The sequence below is a fragment of the Pleuronectes platessa genome, chromosome 9, assembly GCF_947347685.1.
Source record: "Pleuronectes platessa chromosome 9, fPlePla1.1, whole genome shotgun sequence".
Lineage (NCBI taxonomy): Eukaryota > Metazoa > Chordata > Actinopteri > Pleuronectiformes > Pleuronectidae > Pleuronectes > Pleuronectes platessa.
Genome location: NC_070634.1, coordinates 9,567,724 through 9,594,430, shown reverse-complemented (window position 1 = coordinate 9,594,430; position 26,707 = coordinate 9,567,724). Strand labels below are relative to the sequence as shown.

The following is a 26,707-nucleotide window of genomic DNA, read 5'->3' as shown; positions in this document are numbered from 1 at the left end:
TTTTCATTAAGATGAAGCTGAGTGAAGACTTAAAGGCTGTTCAATGTTTATAAAGGAATTTAATTTAATTTAGGAACTGGCACTGGATATCACACATTCTCCACATTCAAGTCAGCTAGAAATCCACTTTTTATTTGTCATTTGTGCGTGTGTGTGTGTGTGTGTGTGTGTGCGTGAGTGCGTGCGTGCGCACGCACCCACTTCAACCATTACACTGATAGCAATGCATTTCTACATAGGTTTAAAAAAAAAAAAGAATTAAGAATTGTATTGTTACAGGGCAATATATAAAATGGCCCTGGCTATACTTACTATAAATACACTGATAAATAACAAAGACTGGCAGAGTGACAACATTGTGAATATTTGGCCTGAGTAGTATCACCTCTTAAATTAACTTTCACAAATACAGCCAGATATATTTACATACCAAAGCCAGCAATTGCAATTGGAACAAGCACACTGTTGCAATACTTCATTTCTTTTGAGTGGGGTCAAATAAGTCCAGAAAAATCCCAGAAACGAGTAGACAGAAGGTTTATCAAAGCCTGTCCGCATTTGTTCATCAAATATTCTTACAGAAAATGTTAAATTGCATCGATTTTGTTGTTACATTTAACATCCCAGTACATCCATTAGCCCTAGGTTCAGGCAACACTTCCTTCAATAAGTCACCATTAGCTGCTCATATCTTAAAGTAAATGACCGTTTCCCTTTATTACATGTCGCGTTTCACCAGGAGTTAGTAAAATGGAAGATGTGAGAGTAGTACTATATAGTCTGAGTTTTATGGACCATTACTGTCCACACTGAAAGGTGGAGGAGAGCAGGTATTTACGAAGGGCAATAATATCAGTCCTCTTTCACTTTTGAGCCGACTCTTAGAGTCATTATCATCCGAATATAAAAATATGCCTCCATCTCTTCCTCCGCTCTCTTCTAGAAGGCACAGTTGGACAATGGCAGGGGTTCCTGGTCCTGCCTTTACAGAATTTGTTTACGGGTAGCTAAGTTAAGGAAGGAGACTAAGGATAGTTCGAAGAGAGCCAAAGTTCAAGGTTTTAGTCGATTGGTCGGATCATGAGGCGCACCGACTTCAGGGAGTAGAAACCTCCTCCATACTCTGCCCAGAAAATTCCATCCTGAAATTTGCTGCGGTAAACTCCCCCGCTGTACCACACGCCATTCAAGTTGGTCTGGCCGCAGGCATTGTACCACCAGCCACCCTTATGGAAGTGGGCGCAGTTGCCTATTGGAAAGGGACACAATAGGGGGAATGGGATGAGTCAGTGTGATGGACAACATCAATTACGTCATTACTTTGAAACTAACAGAACAAATAAAAATGCATTCTGGAATTCCTTAAGTAACCATCTTACCAGAAAACACATCCTTGTCGCGATCAAGCGAGGTGAACTGTTTGCCGTTGTGACTACTGAAGGAGTCCCCAGCGTTTCCTTGGTAGGTACCAAGCCTTAGTCTGTAACCCTCACTCTCTGACTCCAGACGGAAGCTGCTGTATTCGGCATACACCTTCTTCCCCGTCCAGTCCTCCAGCTCTACCATCAGCTTGTAGTCGCCCTGCTTCCCAAGGTTGTAGATATTGTCCAATCCAAGCCAGTGTTCACCATCTATGTTGCCAAAGCCTCTCTGTAGGGGGACAAGCCACGGGGCATGCTCTCTGTTACCCACTTTCAGTCTCATTGCAGTGTGGTGCAGACCAACAAAGTGCAGTATTAATTTTATTTGGTCAACTTATTGTTGAATAGATCTTTTGCGGCAGTTGGATGGAGAGTGGACCATAGAAAATGCATTGATCAGATTTATTTGCTAGCTTACATCTTTTTTAGGTGATGTTAAATTTATTTCTTAGTCCGACTCCCCCTCTGTTAGCTCATGGGTCACTGACAGACACATTTGAGGAAAAGGATTAAAAGATCATTTCAGTGGGGTTGAAATCAAAGTCTTCCTTCCTAGCCCCCACCAGGGCTCTTTATTTATTTTAATTGTGTGTGGGTCATTGCCACACATCCCGGCTGCCTTTTCAGAATTTGTTTACGGGTAGCTAAGATAAGGAAGGAGACTAAGGATTGTTCGAAGAGAACCAAAGTTCAAGGAGAGATGGAGAGTGGATCATAGAAAATGCATTGATCAGATTTATTTGCTAACTTACATCCTTTTTAGGTGATGTTAAATTTATTTCTTAGTCCGACTCCCCCTCTGTTAGCTCATGGGTCACTGGCAGACACATTTGAGGAAAAGGATTAAAAGATCATTTCAGTGGGGTTGAAATCAAAGTCTTCCTTCCTAGCCCCCACCAGGGTTCTTTATTTATTTTAATTGTGTTTGGGTCATTGCCACACATCCCGGCTGTGATATGGGTATGAGCAATTGAGCACGAGTTTGCTTAGTGTCCTAAAAAATATTTCTCCTTTTTCACTAAAGCTGGAAAGATTGTTTTTATTAAACCCTGCCTTCACAGTCTTAAAGTTAGTTCTCCTTTTTCTATTATCCTACCTTGTAGTTCTCCCAATTCCGAAAGAAGTTAACAGAACCATCTTTCCTCCTTTGCAACACGGTCCATCCACCATTATCAAGGCCATGTTCACACCAGGCTTGGATCAGCCGGTCGCTGCCGTCTGCCTTAAGCAGGTACATCCCACTGGTTGTGTGTCCTGCCTGACGCACCTGGTAACAGTCCCTGAAGGGTCCTGGGAACAGAAAGATCATTGTAGAGAACTCGCTAGTCCAAGAAAGTTTGAACAGAAATTGTTGTGGTAGCTCTCATTTAAAATGTCTGATCAGTAAATATTTTTCCAATCGCCACTGGCCACAATCTATTATTATAGTGTAATTTGCTATGGCGGAACAAATAATCAAATATTAATCAAATAAAAAAATATGGCCAAATGCAATATCTAAATTGCAGGAAAAATGTGTCCCAACAAACTATTATAGATGAGGAATTGTGTTGTTTTCAGGGATGCCCTGGCCTATGAATCAAATTCTCCAGATGTAAGGGAACATGTTTGTTTTGGGCAGACCAGCATTTTTTACAATTTGCATCAAAGTATTAGTATCTAATATATTTATAATGTAATACTAATAAACATATGGCTAATTATTTCATCTGCCCAAACTCAATTACAATTTGTAGAGTACCATATAACTTGAAAGATTACACATTCTATATCTGCATCTTTCGTTATTGTCTCTTGATCCCTGCTAGAGCACCCCACTGCTTGAATAACTGGTAATTCAAGTTCCCCAAGCAAATAAACCCTGCTGAGTGCCCCGAAGCAGACAAGATGTCTTCCTTTTATTGCATATGCAAAAGTCATCATCATCACTTGCGGGGGTCGTAGACAGGAGACGAGACAAAGGGGAGAGAGAGTTGGGCAGGAACTGTTTGAGGAAACGTGTAATTATCGACACATTCTTCAGAAAATATTTCCTGTTTAAAACATGCAATGTGAAACCACAAGCATGTATTTGGACTTTGATTGTTTCATGAATACTCCTCTCAAATTAACCCATGTGTTCGTGCCGAAGCAGCTGAACCCTTTTCAACCATCCATTATATTTCCTCTGTTTTCCCCTGTGTGAATTTGTGTTAAACCAGTATGAACACAGTCATTGTGTGGGGGCATCCAGGTCCTAAAAGCCAATGGAAGATGGTTTTCTCAGCTGTATGTTGGAGCACACAGCGACTCAGTATAGCGCCCTGATACCTATACCTAACGCTCTTTGCACAGGCTTATGTTTTTCCAGTAATATGTCTCCATTAGAACTGTCAGTTAAGGGCTTCTTGAACAAATCCCCCTATTCTCTCTCCTCCTCTGTCAATTTCTTGTCAGTTTCCTTATACATGGCCTTTAGAGGTTGTGGTTTGAAATATATTAAGGAATCAAGCCATGGTGGTTTAGAAGTAGCTCAACTTCACCATACTGTGGTCTGGTAATGTCTATTTGCACAAGTACAAAACCTATGTGGAAGAGAGCCCATTAGAGCTGTTGGATTTGAAGTATTTACCTGTGTTACTGACTGATTTAGATATACGCACAGTCCGTAGAAAAGGCGGTACTCATCCATGGACACTTAAATATGGAAATTAAATGAAAAATGAATGGAATTATTGTAGTGAAGTACTTATCCTTTTTAGTTTTATCTTTTTCTGAAAGTAAAAAAAATTAGGAATCTGCCAACCTCTCTAGCAAAATCGACACATAACTCATTTTGTTATTTTTCTTGGTTTTACATAAAGTGGGGGTGTCCAGACTGACTTGATTCAATCAGACGAAACATGGATTACAGCAGTTTGTGAAAGCAGCGTCCTAGTTCTGATTGGACAGAGCCTTTAGATGAGGCCTCTAGAAAGACTGTTTCATTACAGCTCATAGTTCTAATGAGCTATGATTAGCTAATGTGACACTAAAATTACAGTTTAACAAGGACATGGTAAGTGGAAATTTGTTATGCACAGCTTGAAATAGCCACAAGAACGTTCAGTACGGAATCCCTGCTATTAAACACCCCCAACCACTTCCCCACATCTCAGTCTTCTCTTCTCCTCTTTTTTTTTCTTTATTTCATGAAGGCTTTTTTCAAATATGAAATAATGCTTCTCTGCGTATTGGGATTGAATGAATGTATTGTTATTGTTGCTGAAAGTGGGCTGAAGGCCTTGCAAGCTCAGTGTTCTTCTCAGACTTATTTTTCTGGAGGATCAAACATTGAATCCGGTCAAACCACTTATGCGATACATTGGATTGAATTCACACTTCAGAGTATTAGATAGGCAGTAACATATCAGAATCAGATACCAGAGGAAATTATTCCTTGCGTCAGTGTTCTTCTGGGAGTCAATTAGTCTCTCTGTAACGTTACTCTCCTCTCGGGAAATTCGTTTTTCCCCTCTGTCAGCGAGATCTAATGAATAATTTCATCCATTTCACAATCTGGTTGTATTACCCCTATCGGCAGGAACCTGCCAGCGCTGTCCAGTTTTTAGGAGCCATTTCCAGGCAGCGTCTTTTGCTAACAAATTGGTTTCATATTGGACACAATCTTTCTCAGAATTAGTCTCTGTGAGAACAGTCTGGACTAGCCATGTATATCTTAGAGGATTTTATCTGAATTGATAGTTGTGTGTAGGGGTCTATAACACTTTAGGGACTAGTCCATCTGATTTTAGAATTATTTTCTCTGAACAGATCTTACTTAAGTCTTGCTGTAGACAGATATTGCCATTTAACTTAAGGGTTTTTAATGCTTTTTATAACAGCCCTGTCCACAGCCTACTAATTTAGTGCATATGCTCTGTGTTGTTCAGCCAAGCAGGACTCACAGGAATGTATGATTTCATTGCCTCCGTAGCATGCCAAGAATGAGCCAACTGTGGCTCAGCAATACCAACTGTTTCAAGAAATTACATTGTAAATGGAGCTTTGTAGATCGTTGTTTTAGTAGTGGTGTGTATAGTTAATTGGGACAATTATTGCTTATTTCTACATCATGCATACCATGTTAAAGTTGGTACATACCATCAGATGTAAGTGTTCCCTGGGGTGGAGGGTTGATTGCATAGGGGCTCGCAGTAGGGGACTCCATTCGTGATCCTCGAGGAAAAGCCTGCTTGTTATTGTCCCTCTGTATCTCATTGGTGAAGCGATTATTAACTGGTATATTCTGTGGTACCACCTGAACCAGTGGAGGCACTACAGGCAGCTCACTGCGTCCAATCGACCTCAGGCACTGATCCTCCAATTCAGAGATGAGAATGGACTGGTTGTTGACCACCGCGGCCATCGTGGCGAACCTGCCCTCCAGCTCCTTGTACCTGGAAGCGAGTCGCATCATCTCGGAGGTCACGTTGAGTACACGGTTCTCCAGCTGGGCGAGCTCCAGAGAGTTGTCTCTCTTCCTGATGATCTCATGCAACAGCTGCATATAGAGCTGGGTCACCCTAGAGTTCATGTTCCGGCTCTCTTTCCGCAGCAGCTTCATCTCATTCACTAAGTTACCATCCACATCTACCACCAGCTGCAGCGTCTCAATCTCACGTCGCTGTTTGTTTAGCACCTCCCGCACATCTGCGATGTCCATACGGGTCACTCTGTCCTTGTCTGGTTCGGGGCCCGTCGTGCTAGCACAGATTGGACCTGTTGACAGATAAAGGAAAGATTACAGAGAATGTAATTTAGGGGAAAAGGAGAAAACGGATAATAAAGTTATATCTATGTGGAATAAGGCCAGCTGTGTGGCGAATAACTGGAATTTGTTGCTAAAATAGGATATTGTATGAACCTATGATTCTCTGCTCAGGGACGAGAAAAGTGTAGGAACACTTTTTCGCATCAGGATCCTGGGGAGCTCTTTTACTTCTGTGGATAGAGAGCTCTTTGGTCCTCCTGGTTTCCTTGGAACTCCTGCAGTAACTTTCCTCCCAGAGGGAGAGGCAGAACATGATGCACAGGCTCCACATCAGTCCCTGCATTTCTGCTGGCTGGTTAGATGAATAGATTGACAGCTACTGGTGCTCCCTCCAAATCCCTCCAGGCCTTCCTGCAAGAATATAAGACCTTGAGAGTTAAGCATGAGAAACAACAGTCCTTTGCCTAAAGGAGGGAATCTAAACAGCAGGCGTGTTGATTGTATAGTTTTGAAGGGCAGAGGAAATTGCTGCCATACGATTTAAATCAATAATCATTTGAAATGTCCTCTTGACAATCTCTAATTGTTTAAAAAGTGTTCCGTGAAAGAGCTGTCAGGTCATTGTTTCACATAATATTGTATGTGTGAAAAGCCTGATAGAGAGAGAACCCATTTTTTTGATCAGCCAGAAGCACAAAGTCTGCTTTCCATCTCAGTTAGTTCCCCTGCTGACTGACACCCCTTTTTTAAGGCATCGTTGGTTTCCCCACCATCAAGAGGTCTGATACGTGGCAGCTGGCTGTGGTTTATCTTTGGTATCTGCCCTTAAGCATACTGCATCTTCTTTAGTCTTTGACAGAATTTTATCTTTTCTTTAGCAAACACCGATGTTTTGTCTTGTGTTGTATGCATCTTAATTGTCTTACTTGAGAAAATCGTACCTCCATTGTTAGATATCAAGGAACTTTAGTCTTTTGGGAATGTTCTTGTAATGTTACAATTTTGTATTATTGTAGCCTACTTCCAGATGAGTCTGAGGTGTATGAATTAAAGAGAGAGAAACTATAACTAAATACACTGTCATTTTATATGGCCCCTTTGCCTCCCCTTTGTCTTAAGTCTCTCTTTCTATCTTATCTCTTCAAAGTAAAATCATAAAAGGAACTTTATTACTCAGATTTGTATCCTGATTTTAGGTGCTGAGGCTCTTTAGTTCGAGGTATTTGGTCAAAATGGCGAGTCGGAGGGTTTGGGATGTCTCTTCCTGCTCATTGATTTGTCCCTTTTGTCTGCAACAGTGCTACTTGTATACATACTGTACTTGCTCAGCTTATCCCTCAGTGAGACATATTGACCCTGAATACCAAATACTCCACATGACTCACTACATCCAACAGGAATGTTTATGTGAGGTTTTACTTGCATGTGACTGAAAGCAATTTTACAAACACACTTGCACAAACAGTCACAGCAGGGCTGTGAGATAAACTCCACAAAACAGTTTGTGCACAGTTGTCTTCATCCTCATCTAATTTTAGGGATGACTCCTTGCACTCCCTCACCCCTTTCTTATCCCAGCTGACTATAGTTCTGTTCTGTTGTGCACAACCACAAAACACCAACGCGCACTCAGATGTTCATGGTGCGACATTTGACACCTCGGCCTAGGCTTGTGCACGACTAGGGCTGTCTAGTCCTCATAATCCACTCCATCACTCTTCACTTTAAAGTATTCACTCTCAAGTCTTAACTCATTGCCACCTCATTAAGTCCTACCTCCACCCCAAAACTCAGGCATAATGCTTCTCCCATATGACGCCATTGCGGTTCTCCATGAACTCTGGCAAATCTGTCACTTTGAACAACGTGGAGAACAGACAGCTATATCTTCAGTGTGTTTGTGCACTGTTGCTGGTATGCATAATCTTGTGTGTCCGTCTGCATGATTGAATACTGTGTGTGCATGGCTATCCAGAGACGTTAATCATTTTCATGGTGATGTGTTTTTCCAGCCGCTGGTGTGTCTGACAGCGTTACCAGGTACTGTATACTTATTGACCTTAGCGAGAGTTGCTAATGACTTTAACAGTAGCATCGGCAGTATTAGTTCTCAAGTCCTCTTGTCCAAACTATGGCTGCCGCTGTGCTGCTGCTGTGCAGCTTCATGCAAGTGACCATACTCTACATTGTCCACAGTTTAGAGTTTATGAATAGAACTGGCATTACAGGTCATCCATCAGCTCTCACCTCTTAAATCTCCCATCTCTCTCTCTCTTCTCATCTTTTTTTGTTTTTCCTTCCCTCCCTCTCTTTCAATTTTTCCTCTTCCCTGTCTTGTGGAGTTTGATTTTCCCCCTGGGTGGTGGTTCTGAGTACGAAGGGGCCTCGTCTCTTTCATAGAACCATAACATATCAAAGACATCTAAGTGAGCGTGGAGAGGTCACCAGTGTGCTGTGGAGGTACAAAGTTTGCAGTGTTTCCTCAGAACAAGCCAAAAGTCTCCTTTTTTTTATCCTGTCAAACCTAAACTAAACACTGCTGAAGGGCTTGGGGACTCAGACAGCCGTTAAGAAAAGGGGGAAAAGTGCTTATCTGTGGAAATAGATCTCCATGCATATGAATTTGCCTTCACATACTATGCTTTTTTTGCATTGTAGAATTGACTTTTTTTTTTTATTGTTGCAAGTTAAGAGTCATAGTTGTAAACTGTACATTAGAGAGAAGCTGTTTGTCCAAATATGCGGTGCCCTATTTGTAGTAGTAATAAATGGAAAGGGGCATCAGAGGAAGAAAGTGGGTCACAACCCCTTTTTTTTCTTCATGGTCACTCATAATGATAATTACTTGAGACAGAGCGTTTGATAGATAGAATACTTCCTTGTTCTTGACAGATTTTCACTCCTTTTATCTTTCAATTTAATTACTTTCCTCTTTGTGTAAACTCCCTCCTCCACATTCCTTTTCTCTTACTTTTTAAATACCTTCCTTCCTCTTTTCCATCTGTGCTCTGTTTCTTTCCTTTTCTTTCTTCTAAATAACTTAGGTAGAGACATATGTCTTCTTTTCTAAAACAATTTTTAAATTTCCCCCTTTAATATGAGCATGATTTAGTACATTTCTTGCTGGCTCAGGCTTCCTGACAAACACATATTGTTATTTCACAACATGCATTTGAAACCACTGTAACTGTGTGAGGAATAAAGGATTTGAAGTTGGCCTCCAACTCTGTCTACTTCATATTTTGGCAACAGTATGAGCTTTGTAATTGCACTGCTGGGTCGTCACTCCACTAATAGTTTAGTCAGGAGACATATGACAGTGGACTTTTAATTCTTTACTCCCTACTTTGTCTTTCTGTGTCTGAGCTATGGTTTATTTTATTGTCATGGCTGTTATTGGAACAGTCTAAGAACAGACAGTATTTATGAGTAACCTACTTCCTCTGATCTTTTTACCACTCATTTTTGTACAACTGGGAACCATTTTCATTTGAGCAAGACAGTCATTTTACTGTTTTATGTTGTTAAATTCACTCGACCTTGTCCTAAAGAAGATAAACTTTCGAATGTGCCATATATGTTCGCAGCTTTGACACTATATGTCCTGTTCGGTTGTTTTGAGTTTATACTGTTTGTTTTGTCATTAAGGGTTCTTCTGTTCAAGATGAACAGCTCTGCCATTACTTATTAAATGCAGCTCTATGACTTGGACAGGAGAGGTCATTTTTTTTTAGGTCTGGCTTCAGATTTACCTAATGATTAAAGAGCTCAGTGCCATGCTGACAGATCTCTGGAGGGCCTCATGCACGCAAAAATTTACTCAGTTATTTTTCTCCTCAAATGTGTCCACATTTGCACACAATTCCTATGCACAGACACACAAAGTGCAAAATCGTGCCAACTATTCACCTTCGACAAAGCCCAGATCTGAATACCTATTTCTGCTTGACTCTGGCCTGTGTGTGAGTTCACCACATCGCTCAATCTAGATGTGCATATGTGGAGACCGCCTTATGTTCACCTTGGTTTTCTGTGTAGTTGCTGATGTTGAACGTAAATGGTGATTAAGTCTGTGCGTAGGGGACAAATAATTATTTTCTCCTTGTCGTAAGAGAGGAAATGAGCAGAGAGCTCATTAAGACTGCTGCGCTTCTAACATAGACAGGAAACATGTGTTTTGCCTTGTTGGATGAAAAACATTGGTTGTTACCTCAGAAAGACGGCTTTATGTCAGCTTTTGGTTACACTGTATGTACTGGCATGAAGCCTCTTGTTATCTACGCCAATGCCACAGATGAATAAAAAAGTGCTTTAAATTGCTTGCATGGAAATGTAGCTGCAGATGGTTAGAAATGAAGGGGGCGTTCATTGTGCAGTTCAGGACGAACCCTTTAAAATCACATGCTTACAGTATTCATACTATTTATAATTTATGTACGTATGGTTTCTTGAGTTCCGATTTCCATGCAAGGGAAATGTTCACATACTGAATAACCGGTCCACTTCTTACTGCACAAATTGTCATTCATCTTTAACAAATTAAGATTGATAACAGGAGCAGGGATGAATGACACATGTTGAATGTGTTATTGCGTCTTTCCTGGTTCATTGTATGCATGGTAGATGCATACAAGCATGGAGAATCTGTCGTGATTGTGTGAAAACTTGGACAAAACATATTAATATTTTCATAGCCAATGTACATGTATTTCCCAGCCTGAAAATCCCCCCAGCTTCCACTCCCTCATCTGACCCTCAGACTTTCCCACAACAATTCCAATGTGCCCTGAAACACACAACAGACCAGATCATTGGTCAGAAGAGAGAGAGGGAGAGAGAAAAAGCAAACGCAAGACAGGATGTGTGAATGATAGAATCTGGATTTAGAGAGGACCAACAATAAACAGCAGCACTCCTCTACATGGAAAAATGGAGCTGAGCCAGCTACACTGTTAGTACAACGAGAGAGACTGACGTCCTCCCAGCGTCTCATCCATACATGATTTCACCAGCCACTGTCTTTACATGACCGCTCATAAACTGTATCCCTCAAACATACACATTGAGCTGTCCTTGCATGCTCATTGAAACAACTGGTTCAGTTGCCACAAGTGGGAATTTTAAGCTGGTGAACAGAAAGCTGAAAAGGGTTGAATAAAAATCACAGTGGAGAAATGGCAAAGATGTGATGTGAAGAAAATAGACTTTAGAGGAGAGCGCAGCATGAGTGAGGAAGTAGTAAAAGTACTAAAATTATGGACCAATTAATGACAACAAAAACAACATCATCAACACTGAGATCATTACCAACAACAAGGAAAATCTCATACAAGTTCCTCAATAAAACCGAAGTGAGCTTACAAAGATTATTAGCACAGCGGAACAACAAATACTCAATGCTGTTTTATATCTGATAATTAAACTATGCATGTTGAAAGTATGAAAAGGCAAATTGATTAATGCCAGACTGATATTATCACATTATAACTTGAGCCAGTTATTGAGACTGGAGTCTGGCACCAGAATTTTAAAAAGAAGGATGAGGTAGAAGAGTGAAGATGCTGTGTTAAATTAAGTGGTTGAGTTTAAGAATGCATTACCCTGTGGTTAGAATATAGCCAACACAAATAATAACTCCAGAAGTGGGTTTGCTTTCGAGCTACTGAGGAGGAATCCCCCCGAAACCCCCCTGAGGCCCTGCGGCCTCAATCTGTTTTCCCTCTTCTGTAGTGAAACTCTAAACATGTGGGCTGATGTTGGGGTCAGAGGTCTCCGTGTGGGGATTATGGTGCAGCCTCACCCTTCCTCTAACATCCCCCCTCTACCCGTACTCCAGGCAACCCCTGCAATCAATCGGTCTTTGTGGAAAACAGGCTCCCCTCTCCTCTTCCATTGGCACTACACAGAAACGCAAACACTCTACTCTAATAATTGAGCTGACAAAGTTCATATAAGGTTCTCTATTTGTCATACTTTTTCAAGATAAGGACTTGCAGCTCTTCAACAGCCTCTCCTCCATCACTTCACAACACTCATCCCCTTACCTCCCCATCACAAAACACAAGCACACATCTCTTTGTGCACACACAGGCATAATAATAATTCTTGTGTAGCAGTTGGCATCATCTTAAACTGGTGGTTCCATGGTAATAAATTACCCAGGCAGACGGATTAGCAATTTCCTCACCGGTTCAGGTGGCTTTTTTTATTGAACTAGTTAAGTGGCACTTGTTTTCAAGCATTTGAATAGAGCCGCAGGAGGGTCGGGGGAGAGAGGAGAGCCAGGTGGGTGCAGTATTAAAACGTCACAGAAGTTATAAATAACTGTTTGCTTGTTAGGCTTGATAGTATACATTTTCAGGATTAGGAGATTACTCATGAGCACTCTTACAAAGTGCTTCCTGAGTTATATTGTCCCTCTGGGTCTCACCTCATCTTAAACTCATACCACTGACCGCACATGCTTTCTATTAGTTGAATCAATACCATAATACACACACACACACACACACACACACACACACACACACACACACACACACACACACACACACACACACACACACACACACACACTGGCTCTATTTAGTTACATGCCTCTACTTCTCTCGTCTGTTTATGTTGACCTCCTTGCTGACCTCTTCCTCCCTATGGCGACCTGTCCATTCAGCTGTGTCCAAGCTCTCATTAGGAGGACTCTAAATGAGCTTTGTGGAGCAGCTAGAGGGTTTTCTATCAACTTTTACTCCAGACCTGTTCCTTTATATCCCCCCTGCAGTCGTTTTAATTTCTTGTAGCTCTTCACTCTAACCAGAAGTGCTACAGCTAGCCATGTGACTCATAATCCGGGGTTGAGATTCGAGCAATAAAATGTGTCCGGCTTTTTCCGCTGTGGTTGGATTTAACCACATGTGGTCAGTACAGCACAGGAGCGGTGTTTTAGGACAAGCCCATGTCTGTATCCTGTGTGTGTTTGTGTTATCAGTCTGTTTCTTTATGTGGCTCTGTTTGAGTGATAAGATCAGCTGAGCTGTACATTACACATCAGCGTCTGTGAAGGGTCCACACAGTCTCAGGTTAAACGGTGAGGCACAATTGGCAGAAAAACTGCAGTTGGCTGAGTGAGTTATCAGTCTCCTGCTGGGTTACAACCTAGTCTGGGAGAGGGCAGCAGTTAACCGGCTCTGACAGCATCACCACAAACTACCTGACCGCTTTTTATTGGCTTCCCTCAGGAGTTTTAAAAAAGTTTGAACGGAGAAGGCATCAAACAGATTTCCTGTTGTGATTTAAAGTCTAGGATGAGGGTTAAGAGAATGGTTACTTTATGTGTGGGTTGGTCGTAATGACCCATTAAAGCTTTCTCACAGGCCTGTCCCCCATGCTCCCAAGTTTCAGGTGAACCTGAAGGCCAAGCACTGCTGCTCCGCACAGAATGTTCTGGGTATGTCTCAGAAGGTTGCGCCTGCCTCCTGTTTACCTTTTAACTGTCTCTTGTCTTTTCTAGCTTGAGTTATTGGAGGTTTTGATATTATGATTTATTACTCTAAAGCAAAAACAAGCTCCTGAAATGTTTTCTTAGCCCTCTCCCTCATTATTAGTTTGCCTTTGACGTCAAGCTCAGGGATTTTGAAGGCGCATGTGTGTGTTGTGAGTGTGTCTTTCATGGTCGCTTACAGCATTCACAGATGTGGCTTTTCATATTGAACAGAGCGATTTCCACAGAGCCCACCAACAGGCGAGAAAATAAGTGAAAACATTTTAAGGTAATTGTGAGTTGAAGATATGGATGTGCTCCAGACTGGTGCTATTAGTGTTCAAAGGTTTTTCTATCATGGCATATTTTTATACCCATGGCGTAGGTTAGATGGAGGATGTGGTTAGAGTTGTAGTACAGTGCATCATCACTTTTCATTAAACTTGACCCTGATAAAAGAGACTAGGCACACTTTCAATGATTCCACAAACTACAATGTCGTTTTTTGTATGGGTCGGGATATGATCTCACAACCCCCATTTTTAGCATGTGCTAAGAGACATGTCATATTGATGTAACTCGGATTTCTGCAGGTTAACTCGACTCAGTCCCCTCACCCCTGTTAGCAATGCCGCTCAGATGGTTTTGTATTTGGAAATCTAAAGCCAAGAAAAATAAACAAGCCTGGCTTCGAAGCTCAAATCTCTCAATCTGATCAGTTCAGACATCAGTCTCCCTCAAGTGTTTATCTGGAATGCTCTACTTTTCTTTCTCTTTACCCTCTTTTTCTCCTTTAGCTTGGTTTCTCCTCAGGTTCAACAATGACAAAAAAACCTTTTGGAATTATTTAATCAAAACGTTTAACATATTCCCCTAAACACATCTGTATACTGCATAACCTGTGTCAATTTTGGTGCCATACCCTGAAAGAGACCAAACTACCAAACATCATAGTTCATAAGTTTATTCCTGATTGCATCTTACTCACCATTTGCAGCCCTCACTTGTCCCCATATATCGTTAATCACTTGTTGAATGTATAAACATAAAAACCGCCCTCAGCATGCTGTATAAAATATGTCTGGGTCCTCAGACGGCTGAGGGAAGCCAAAGAAGCGTTGCTAAATGTTTCTGTCTGCAGCTTGAACCTCCAGTCACGAAACGTCTAACCTCTTCAACCTCTCAGCCAGAGATCTCACAACTGCCCAGACACATTCACTCACACACACTGCAGAATCAGAATGAGAGGCTAAATGTATACAGACAACATTTACCTTTTTCTTAGCAGCAGCGGCGGGGGTGTGTTTCCTGCAGTTATAGTTTCACCTGTGTGTTTTGCGTCTTCGCCGAGCCACACAGCTCAGGACTCATCTCTCTGTCTCCCTCTCTCTCTTTGTCCCAGTCTTCTGAGTTGTTCCCCTCCACTCACTCCTTCTCTCCTGTAGTTGAATATAAAAATATATGCTCTTTTTTTTTTTTTTTTACAAAGGACCTATATCCTAAAGATGTCCTCCTCCTCTGTGGACTCAGCTGTCCTGGGGCTCGGGCTGGGGCATGATTCAAAAGCCGGCCACTTCAACAGACTGAGCTCCGATTACTGATGCTTCTGAGTTTTCCACAAAGGATGGGGGAGACTAGAGGAGGGGAGGGGAAGGGAAGGAGGATGGGTGGGGAGGAGAAGGGGGGCGAGGGTGTGGGAGTTGGATTTTACCCTTTTTATTTTTTGTTGGAGTGGCCCAGCCTACCTCTGATGTCACTCTGAAGGGAAAAAAGGAGAATAGCACGGCTGCCTCATTTAGTTTCTCCATCTTAAACAATGGCCTTCATGGTTCTTATGAAGAAGTTTTACTGAGTTTGGGGATCACGCTCCAGCTGCTTTGGACCCCTTCCTCAATTACTTCACATTCTCCTTTTTTTCTCCTTTTTCCTTTATCCGTGCAGATAGCTGATTTTGTAATGCTGCAGGGGTTTCTCAGCAGCTTCCTGTTGAGTTACAGCTGTGATTTTGAGAGCGAGAGACAGAGGCAGGCAGATAATACTGATTTGTGCTGTTTTTGGAGCAAAGACATTCTTGCTGCAGGCGTAGTCTGAGCTAGTCTGGTCGTTTCTTGCTCCTTATCACTGCTGTCATTCACTTTAATGTGTTACGGTGTGTAAGGCACGGACAGATGTTTTTGTTCCAGCGTAAATATTTGAATGATTCACTAAGACGATCGACTGTACCTCACGTTGCTAATTTGATACTCTTAATGCAGGTTTTGCCACACGTCAACACAAAGTGTCTGTGTACCCTAACCACAGGTTCTCTGAGCATGCATCTGTCAGTGGGTGTTCCAGGCACTATGGATTTGTGCATGACTAACTGCTGTTATCCCTGACGTGCTCTCAGAACAGCAGCTATAGCAGTTAAGCCTCCAGGATCCCTCTCTTCCTCCTCTTCTCCCCTTCTCTCACTTCCCCCCTCACAGCTGAGTCTTCAAACACTTGTAAACTTCTCTCACCCTCCCTCCCTCTCTGATTCTAATCAGATGTTGTGTTTGTGTGTCTGTGTATGGTGTCCTGAACACAACGTTTGACCCTTTTATTATTGGATCTGGTCCTGCAGTTCTGTTGTCGTCCATAATTTGTACATCTATAGTGCAAATGCTTGCGTACGTGCACACATCTGTGAGTACAACAATGTTTCCCAAGAAGGAAAGAGGTGTGGGTGTCATAGTTTACTACGTGATGACTTTTCTTACATCTGAATTCAATCTTGGTTCTAGCGTGTGAACAAAAGATAAGAGAAGGAGAAGAACCGCCATCGGTTCACGTCTGTTAATCTCTCCTCAGTATGGTGGGAATCTGCTTCTGGGTTTGTCTCACAGTGTTAATATTTATGTAATGCGAGACTATAGATTTCAGTTTTGCTCCAAATCTGCCGAAAGGAGCCATGGGTGGGGGGCTTTGGCTGAAGAGAGAATCAGTCATCCATCCAAAGACCTCATTCAGATCAATTTGGAACAGATCAGGGCAAAATCATATGTTAGAAACTTGAGTAAGTTGAATGCAAATAGGAGAGTTTGTGCAACGTTTTTATTACGGTCTCTGTAACATCAAACATGCAGTCAGCAGTCACCAGCTGGTCTTCACACCAAGAATCCCACAGCTGCACAATACTTGAATCATGCATCCAAGGATATCTGGCCTATTACCATGTCCTGCCTTGTTTATGTCAACGTGTTTGCATTTTAATGAGCTGAGCTCTGTGTTCGAGAAGGAAAAGCATCATGTCATCAGTGATGAGTGTAAAATAACACTTCTGATATATGGACACCGTCCTTACTTGGCTTACAGTGAGGTCCTCAACTCTCTGCAGGAGTCGAGGGAAGATAGTTCTTTATTTACATCCTCTGTCTGCTGCTTTTCTTTCAGGGATGTACCTGTCCGATCTGACCTACATAGACTCTGCCTACCCCTCCACAGGCAGCATACTGGAGAATGAACAGAGATCCAACTTGATGAATAACCTTCTCAGAATCATATCAGACCTGCAGAGATCCTGTACCTATGGTGAGATTATATATAGTCACACACTCAATTGTTTGGAAGAAAACTGCATTGTCACCTTGTTACATAATTTGTTGTTGCCATGGCGACACAATGAAGGAGTCTGTGCTAATCATCAAAATGTCATTGTGTTTAATGACAACCAGAACAAACATAAATACAATGCACTCAGATGAGCTCAGCGTTTTTTACCTCCATATGTATAAAGAATCAGCGAAATGCATTTTAGTATATTTGATGTTTCTAATTTGTAAAATAATTCTTAATTCGTCTTCATTTCCTAACTTTTTTCTTATTATTCACAGAGCTACAGAATATAGACCCTCCATCATATTGCTTAATGTTGATCAAGTAGTTTCTGAATGTTGTACAAACAATCTTCCCCGGTTGGAGTAAAATTTCTATAATAACATTTCATGTTATTGGTTATTCTTTATCCTAGAGATATGTAGGAGGAATAATAACACAGGATCACATATAGGTGTATTCTAATGTTGATCATTATTTTCTCTCCTTCAGATATACCCTTGTTGCCTCATGTACAGAAGTATCTCAACTCAGTCAGGTATATCGAGGAGCTGCAGAAGTTTGTGGAGGATGACAATTACAAGTAAGGGGGGGAAAAACTACTAAATTTTATCTCACAATTTCTGGAAGATCAAAACAACTTTTCTATGCTGCCCGTTATTACTAATCAACCTCTGTTGCCCACGAAAAATTCCATCACATTTTTCAGATGATGAATTCAAGTTGATGAATATTATTTATGTAGGTTGTCTCAGAAGATTGAGCCAGGCACCAGCACACCTCGAGCAAACGCCTCAAAAGAGGATCTTGTCGGTAAGTTTATTTGCAGATCTGTATTGGGTGAGAGATATAGAATAAACCTGTCTATTATCACCTTATCACTGAGTGCTGTCTGGGCTGTAAAATGTCCCTTCCCACCCACTCCTCACCACAGGCCAGGATGCTTCAGCGTCTCCTCTCTGCGGCCGTAAATGTATAGTAGCAAGTGAAGGACCCAAAGTCCCGGCCACTCCGCCCTCTCCCAGGAACCTCCTGCCCTATGGACACAGGAAGTGCCACAGCCTGGGCTACAAGTCAGAATCACTTCTTGATAGATAATGATGAGAAGAATGATGATGTCCTACAAATTGCACACTTATGCCCTTGACTAAAAATATAAGACTCCTCTCTTTATCTCTCTGTCCCTGCTGTCTGCTGTGTCTCCACAGTTTTATTCATAAAATGAATACAGTAGAGTTTAAAAGTGCTACGTTCCCAAATGCTGGTTCTCGCCATCTGTTGGACGACAGTGTGATGGAGAGCCACAGTCCCACCAGAGGACAAGTAGAGAGCTCAACTTTGTCCAGCGGTATTTCACTTGGTGAGACGGAATCATTTACTCTTATAAACACGACTCACGTGTTGTTCTTCAATCGTTGTACTGATTGTGATCTGTGAACAGGGAGCAGCGAGGGCTCGGAGCTTAGTGAAGAGGTGTCTTGGCCAGCTTTTGAGAGGTAAGGTTTTTTCTTTGTTGTCCGTCCTTTTTTTCATCACATCAACAAGCAACTTCATAAATAACCCCATCCCTGATGTGATTGTTCTATTTCCAAAGCTCTGACCTCAAGATATCGCTCGCAAAAATGATGTGCCATTTAAGTCCTGTATACACAGCATGCACTGCCTTGCTTTTAGGCTTGCAGTCAAGGTCGCCATGCATCATCACTCCACCGCTGCTTTTGGATGCTTCTGCTTTTCTGGCAGCCTTAAATATACCATGTGTTAAATCCCCCTAACCTTAAGTCCAAGTGTGACAATAAGCCACATTCTCTAGTTCAGAAGTAAAAAATCGACTGACCTGAAAACAAGTTGCCCTTCTTCCCAAAATACCATTCTTTTAAACTCCTGAATTACTTTATAAACACACATCCATCAATATTCCCTCAAACCAAACGACCACTCCTCACCCAGCTCTAACACTGTATTTCGAAAGAGGAAAAATGATAACGGGGAAAAACACCCGAAAAGCCTTAACAGTGTACCGTGCCCCCATCCTATCCTATTTTATCCCATATTCTGAACAGGAATCGGTTCTATCACTCTCTGGGCCCAGTGACCCGAGTGGCCCGCATCCCCTACAGAGGAGTCCTGAGGCCCAGCAGGTACACACATCCCGACCGGAACCAACCTGACCTGATCAAACCCGCTCTTATCCTCACCTCACACCCCTCAGCCTCTGCAAGAGGCCGCTGTGTGCTGGTGCTTAGCGTGTGTGTGTGTAGTGCTGGGCTCAACTTGTGATGGGTGTATGTGTGCGTGTGATTGTTGGTGAAATCACAATCAAACAAGGGTTTGAGGTTCTGATTCTTCATCTTTTGCTGCAGATCATCAGTCTTCAATCCTTTTGCTTTCTCGAATTGCCTGCATGTCTGCCTTACGCACACAATAACACACTCATACACGAATTGAGCTTAAAATCAACCTGGGCTTCTTCTTGTGAAAGGTTTCCAAGATTTTCCTCAGCTTGGAGCTAAAAAAAGTTTCCACAGTCACACTGAGCTCCACGTGTTACTGGAAACAAACTGCTACATCCTCATTCCTAAGGTAGAGACAAACAGACTCTTCAGGTTTATTAGAGCCAGTTCTCATGGACGCTGCATAATCGGCGTCCCTTGCGGTTTCGGGATGGTCTCTCTGTTTCTCTCTGTTTCCACCAGGCTTCACTAGGCTCCTGCACTGGGCTTCCTGCTCTGATCCTCCAGACAGACACAATCTGCACACCACCTTGCCTGATCCTCTCTGTAGACACCAGGGTTCAGATTTAATTTGGGAAATTCCACTTAAAGGTCCAGTGTGTAAGATTTAAGTTAAAGGGATCTCTTGGCAGTAGTTGAATTTATATAATAATCCTAGTGATCTTTTCACTGTATGTGATCACCTACATTGTACAAATTGTTGTTTTCTTTACCCTATAATGGGCCTTTTATATTTAAATATAAAAGGCCTTTACGTTAACAGCGGGGGTGGGTCCTCTCTACGGAGTCTGCCATGTTTTTACGGTAGCCCAGACTGGACAATCACCTTTTTAAAGTTTTTATGACATCTGAAGGCAACCATGGGTTCTCTTTCATGTTTGGAAAGGGAGGGTGAGGTTTAGGGTTGTTCAGATGCAACATGCAACTCTACCACCTGAAGTCACTTAATCTTACACACTGAACCTTTAAGCAAAATGAGAAATAAGTGTTACTTATTGATTAAGCAGAGTTTAAGGTGTCTTTTGCAGATTGTGTCTGTCTATACTTACAGTTCATCTCTGATTTGATCTACATGTTCATGCATGAGACCATGCATCTTTTCTCATGTTTTTGTTTGAGTATATAAATTGTAATGTTTGTCTTTGTCCTGTTGCAGCTCTGCGGAATCGGAGGAGCTGGCAGTTCACTTGTATCCCGGAGCAGTCACAGTGCAGGGGGTGTTGAGACGAAAGACTGTGCTCAAGGAGGGCAAGAAACCAACAGTGAGAGAACCCACACACACATTTGCGTAGACATGTACAACTATACATGTGTCCAGACGATGTTCATACACCCACACCTGCATGTACCATACAGGAGCAGATGGGCAATAAATGCTGCCTGGAGAGCACAGATGGGACCTCTGGGACTCTTAAACCGGCAGAACATCTTTGTTTCTGTCTGTTCCTCATATACATTGTAATGCTCTTCCTCTCTGGCTGTGCTTGCGTTTCTTTCCACTGCTATTGTTTCTTTTTTCTGCTCAAGTCATTTTTATGTTTGTGCTGACATTATCCTATTCGGTTTTGCCTGGAAACAAATCTGGATGCAGCTAAAATAACTCACAACTGTCACAAGTGCTACAGGTGATTTACAAGCTTCTTTGATGATGTAACGAGGTCTAAAACTTGTTTCCCAGTCTGGATATGTAGTCAGATCAAATCTACCCACAAAAGGAGGATTATTTAGCAGGTTCACTTAGTACTCCCCCCCCCCCCCCCCAACAAATAAAGATAATTTCCCCTTTGTACCTCCAGGTGGCATCCTGGACCAAATACTGGGTTGCTCTTTGTGAAACCCAGCTCTACTATTACCCTGCCAAGTCCCTGAAGGCCACTGAGAGAAAACATGTAAGTCACATACGCTGGTACGACTCTACCTGAGGACACATTCAATGCCGTGCATCTTTTCCAGCAGATGGTAGAAATTGTTGAGGTCTTACAGTGTTTGTTTATTCACGCAGGTGAGGACTGAAAGCTCATAAATGCAGTGAGGCATCTTAAAATGTGCAGCTGTTGATAGAAGTGAGAGTAAATGTACCAAATTGGCTAGAAACACACTCAGTTTCATAAGGAAACAACACCTGACAGCCATTATTTACTCATTCTCAAAAGGTTTTAGTATAGAATGAACTCAGGGGAGAACACGTGATGAATCTTCTTCATTATTTGCACATGATTATTTCATTGACTTAAAGAAAATCTACTTGTCAGGCTGGACATGGGTTTGTATACATGAGCTTTAAAGAAACATTCACAAAATCTACAGGAGCTCAGAGGAGAGTGGAGGGAAGAAATGTGAGCTTTGTGTGTGTGTGTGGTGTTTGATGGGGTATAAGTGGGGCTGTGGAGGGGACTCGACTAGGTTTGGTGAAGTGGGGGGAGAGACAGATGGTAGCACTCATTGAATAATGAGACCAATGACATCACTGCAGTCCTGTGTGTCACTCAGGCTAATGAGAACCTTGTGGAGTACACATCCTAAACCCTGAGGATACACGCACACACGCAGACACACACACAAGGCCCATGTTAATGTTTAGACACAACAGGTTTGTTATGAGAGAAAAAAGGTTCATCTGTTTCCTCTTGTCTTCTACCCAGTTCAAGTCAACGTCCAGTAAGAGCGGGTGTGTGGTGGGCCTAATGGCCATGATGGCTGACGATCCTGAGCATCCTGATGTCTTCTTGCTGACAGACTCCGAGCACGGTGAGAAAAACACACACAAAAGGAAAAAGAAACGGAAATGACCAATACAAGCAAGAAGTAATTCCTCTGAAAACAGATGAGTTTGTGGGACAATGGAGATTGGTTTGAGTGGTGACATCCCACCCAACCAACCAACAACCAACGCACTCACAGACACACACACATAAGCACACACAATCTGACATTGTTCTGAACTGTGACTTTGTTTGTATTTTACCGGGCGGGCCAAAGTCAAGTGAGGCTTCAGCCATGTTTCCAGAGTTTTGTGGAAACAAGACTTGGCCACTCACATTATTTGTCTCTATTACCTAGGTAACACCTACAAGTACCAAGCAGGGAACAGAATGAACGCTTTGCTCTGGTTCAAACATCTGAGTGCTGCCTGTCAGAGCAATAGACAACAGGTATGTGGCCACATCGCGCACACACACACATGCACTGCTTAGTTTTAAGCTGTATTTTACAATTCTCTCTCTTTTCCCAGGTGCCAACCAATCTGATGTCGTTTGAGTGACGGATCCTGGGAAGTGTGAAGGAGACAAGGATGAGGAAACAGACGAGGAGGAGGATGAGGAAGAGTTTTGACTCGGTAGTGGGAGCTTTCACTGCCATGAGCCCTGACCGCCGATTCTCCGATTCTCGCCCTGGCCTCACTGCAGCCTCACCTGCCACCACTGCCTTAACTAGAGTACTCCGTGTGTAAATGTGTGTGGTTGTGTGTGTAAGAGTTAATCTGTGTGGGTGTGTGTGTGTGTGTGTGGTTGGGTGGCTGGGAATGGAATGGACTGATGTGGACATCCTGACTACTGAACAAGGACCTAGACCACTGCTCTCATCTCCCATTTGCTGTTTTGTTTTTACTGCGAGTGTTCAGCACTTCAGTGGAGCCCTTCAACTTCTCCTTTCTCACAGAGTGACTGTCCTCGGATGGACAGAAATAATCCTCTCCTTTGGTTTTCGTAAGGGGTGTTCTTTTTTTTTTTTATTCGTGTGCCCTTTCATGCTCTAAAGCAAGATTCTGGCCTTTTTTATTCAGCTGGACACAAAATCATAACGTGCAAACTCATGTCGGATTTATTCATTGGACTTTGGAGGGATTAGAAATACACTTTTTATTTGACTTTCAGCTGTCTCTTGATTCACTGGAGTTGTCACAGGATTATTTACACACATACACAGGGCTGTTTGATTGCATAGGGCTCTGATTTGCAATCGATTTCAGCAGAAACGATTTACACAATTCCTGAATGGTTCTCTTTTTTATAGCAGTATGTCGCCCCTCATCGTTTGTCATATACTCGCTTAGCTATCTGTGCATATGTGTGTGTGTATCTATATAATTGCATTGGGTGAGGAGGGGAGGGAAAATGTTTGCTTAAATTACTGGAATCTTGTCTTGAGTTCCACACCAGTACGATAATCCCAGAATCTAAGCTAAGACGTGTTCAGGCCCGAGTAGATGAGAGTTCCTGCTTTTACAAACCTGCGATTCTTCCTTCTCCAGCGTCGTCTGCTCTCTGTCGTCGCCGCCATCAGCTCAACAAGGTGATGCTTGGTTTCACCAGACTCACACACACTATACACTAAAGACTTGAAACTGTGAAAGAGTCCAAGAGAAAGCAGCAAGAACCTGGTTTTATGTCCTCTTCTTCTTGTTGCTGGTCTGGAGCAGACATTTAAAGCTACCTGGAGCCATACAAGTCGATTTTAAACCTTGTTTGTCGATATTGTTCTGTGTTGTTAGTTTCTTTCCCTGTTTTGTTTTTTTGGGAGGGATGTTGCAGTTCACAGTATTACTTTGTAGTAGAATGATTGCACATTTATGTAGATTTTTTCTTTTGTCTGTTACATACGAATGTTACATTTTTGGGGTTTTATGTTTTTCTCCCTTTTTGGAGCAGTTATTTTGAATATTTTATGTACACGTGAATTTTTTTTTTTTTTTTTCTACATCTTGCCCTTTATTCTTTAAACCAGGACCCAGCTTAGTTAATGCCCCAACCCTCTGATTTGGAAATAGCATAAGCACCTTGGTTTTAATTAGTGCCAAGTGATGATCACTGTTTTATTTCACGTTGACGAAACTTTAGGAAGCGTAGAGCTGCGGTGGAATCAGGAGATGGTGCTGACGGTGGCAAAAACCTTGGATTGAGTTTCCACCAGATGTTTTTCTGTACCACAGAGAGACTGATACTGTTTGTTTTTGAGCAAACATGATCAGAATAGTGGTGGTGACAAATGATGAAGTGCTTATCGCCCAGTGATGCCCAACAGATTCTAATCTCCTTCCTGAAACCGCTGTTTACATTGTATGTTTACATAATCCATAGCCCAACATCAGTCTCCACACTGCTCCACATGTACTGTATCAACTTTAGAGAAAAAAAAAAAAATTATTGCGTAGAAACAAACGTCCCGTCAATGGGTTAGATTAAGCTCAGAGGTACAGGCAGAACATATTTGGGCTCACAGCACAGAATCTACTTAAATGTGTAAAATCTGATTTAGCAACACAACATACAGTCATAAGACAAACATTACAAAGTGAGACTGACTATTGGGTCCCAGTCAGAAGACATTCAGCCCTTTTGTATATGGGCTAAAGAGACGGAAGTTGATGAACCTGTGGAGGAATGAATGAGGAAGCCAGTGTCAGGCTTATGTAACGCAGCAGTTATTATAAATATGTGTGTGGATTTGTGTGCCTGTGCATACTTCTCTATTTTTTTAAAGAAAAACATTGTAATTGGAGCCAGATAGGCAAATCCCCTTCAGGCTGCTGTCACTGCTGAGCAGTGGGGGTAATCCGCTACCTAATCATCTGTGCGACTGACTTTCTGCCAGCTCGCGCCACAACTCCTGTCGTATGGGATGTTTGAAGAGAGGACGACTCAGTAGCTGATGGGAAATGGAAACTGCTCGTGTGTGGCAGGAGCTGCGGAACAGAGCAGAGAGCGTGTGAAACGACACAATCCCAGAACTGAAGCACTATGGAGGCTGACGGTTGCTGGGGTTGTTATACCACTAGTGGGCAGAGGGACTGTGAGAGGGCTGTGAATTAATTAAGTGAAATGGTTGCGACGGAGCTTTTTGATGCAGGTTGAGAAACTTTATCTGCCGATGCTGGTCTTGACTGACATTCAGACGAGCTTATCCTGCTGGGATTTGGAAAAAAAATGCCAAGCTGTTGCAGTTCAGCAAGAATTGATGCTGTCTCAGAAACAATGACTGGCTGGAAGTGGCTGAGATCAAAAACAAACCCATGATGGCGGATGGATATTTCCGTTTCTTTACGTTTGCTTTATCTGATGTTAACTCGGAACGATGACAGAAAAAGAAAGGACAAGATATTTGTTGTTGATTTCTGAGTTTTATATCTAAACAGACGAGAGGTGCTTTAGCATCTAAGATGGTTTATTTGAATTAATTTGGGTTCAACAATTGTCCCTTTGAGAAATTCTCAGATCATGTAGAGCGCTTTTTATGAGCTTTTCCTCACTGTAACCTGAGTTTACATGAATTTCTTTTTTTATGTAATGATTTCTGTACAATGCATGGTCAGAACAATTGAAACACGTTTTATGTTTGTTTTGTGGTTTAAGGTTGACCCAATCTTTGGATTTCAAGGCCAATCACTACCAACAGAGTAACATCGCAATCATCTATTCTGGGATAAGTGTGGAAAATTCAAATGTAATCCACTCATGTAAGATAATCTTTGGTTGTAAAGAAGAAACTTGATGTCATCCTTGAAAATTCTGTTTGCCCACGTTCTTTCTTTTCTTTTGACCATTCTGTCTACAAATGCACAATCTGCCCTGTATTAACTGTTTTGAGTGAACCTTACCTTCTGAGTTTGTTCTTTTTAACGGTCATGGAAAGTGTTTAAAATCTGAGATGAAAGAGGGATATTGACTGTGGTTACGTGATGTGTTTATTCTTTGGTGGAGAAATGGAACCAATGTGAATCTGTGCCTCCCATGCACTGGCCAGGCATCTGTTCACCGTTTACCCAGGACGTTGACAACAAACTTCCTTCAACCCATCGAAGGTGATGTATAAATGACCTTTGACCTTTACCTTGCTCTATATGTCTGTCTGCCCGTGTCATGACTGTGGCGAGCGCTGTGACCTCACTACAGAGCGATGTGCTTCCTGGTGTGACTACTGAGAACCAATAAACACTCTGCCCTTTTTTTACACCACAAATCAGTTTCATGCTCATTGTTCTAGTGAAGGTTGTGACTGCTGAACTGGGAAATGGATGAAGGATTGGGAGGGTTTTTGGATGATCAGCTGCTATTTGACCTGTTGCAGAAACGTAACTGATAACAGTGAGCTCTGAGGGTATCTCTCATGAGTGAGTTTCTTTCCAGGATACCTTCATTATTGGTGTGGCAAACTATTATCCAATAATCGAAATGTTTAAATCAGCCAAAATATAAGTTATTGTATAAATGCATTGGCTCAGTTTCCTTAGCCAGTAATTTTCATCAAGGACACATTACCTCACTAGGCT

General features: G+C 42.1%; 2 protein-coding genes across 5 annotated transcripts in view; one reads left to right on the top strand and one right to left on the bottom strand.

The window, feature by feature from the left end:
* ralgps2 (Ral GEF with PH domain and SH3 binding motif 2) overlaps nucleotides 1-26,397 on the top strand; it is a 71,263-nt gene extending 44,866 nt beyond the window's left edge. For 3 of the 4 annotated variants that reach the window (XM_053430246.1, XM_053430248.1, XM_053430247.1), the window contains exons 10-21: nucleotides 17,045-17,182; nucleotides 17,699-17,789; nucleotides 17,952-18,019; nucleotides 18,141-18,279; nucleotides 18,415-18,566; nucleotides 18,648-18,702; nucleotides 19,270-19,347; nucleotides 20,597-20,702; nucleotides 21,237-21,329; nucleotides 22,083-22,188; nucleotides 22,501-22,592; nucleotides 22,673-26,397. In XM_053430246.1, the coding sequence (XP_053286221.1) occupies nucleotides 17,045-17,182; nucleotides 17,699-17,789; nucleotides 17,952-18,019; nucleotides 18,141-18,279; nucleotides 18,415-18,566; nucleotides 18,648-18,702; nucleotides 19,270-19,347; nucleotides 20,597-20,702; nucleotides 21,237-21,329; nucleotides 22,083-22,188; nucleotides 22,501-22,592; nucleotides 22,673-22,702 (1,148 nt within the window). In that variant the 3' untranslated portion in view covers nucleotides 22,703-26,397. The remainder of the gene's footprint in view (nucleotides 1-17,044; nucleotides 17,183-17,698; nucleotides 17,790-17,951; nucleotides 18,020-18,140; nucleotides 18,280-18,414; nucleotides 18,567-18,647; nucleotides 18,703-19,269; nucleotides 19,348-20,596; nucleotides 20,703-21,236; nucleotides 21,330-22,082; nucleotides 22,189-22,500; nucleotides 22,593-22,672) is intronic. The other variant, XM_053430249.1, reaches the window with a different exon arrangement.
* On the bottom strand, nucleotides 40-15,267 carry angptl1a (angiopoietin-like 1a). Its single transcript, XM_053430250.1, has 6 exons — nucleotides 14,905-15,267; nucleotides 6,307-6,564; nucleotides 5,544-6,161; nucleotides 2,518-2,711; nucleotides 1,380-1,650; nucleotides 40-1,249 (listed from the first exon to the last, which is right to left on the bottom strand). Exons 2-6 carry the CDS (start codon nucleotides 6,494-6,496, stop codon nucleotides 1,062-1,064), a joined length of 1,461 nt encoding a protein of 486 aa, XP_053286225.1. The 5' UTR covers nucleotides 6,497-6,564; nucleotides 14,905-15,267; the 3' UTR covers nucleotides 40-1,061.
* Nucleotides 26,398-26,707: the final 310 nt, after the last annotated feature.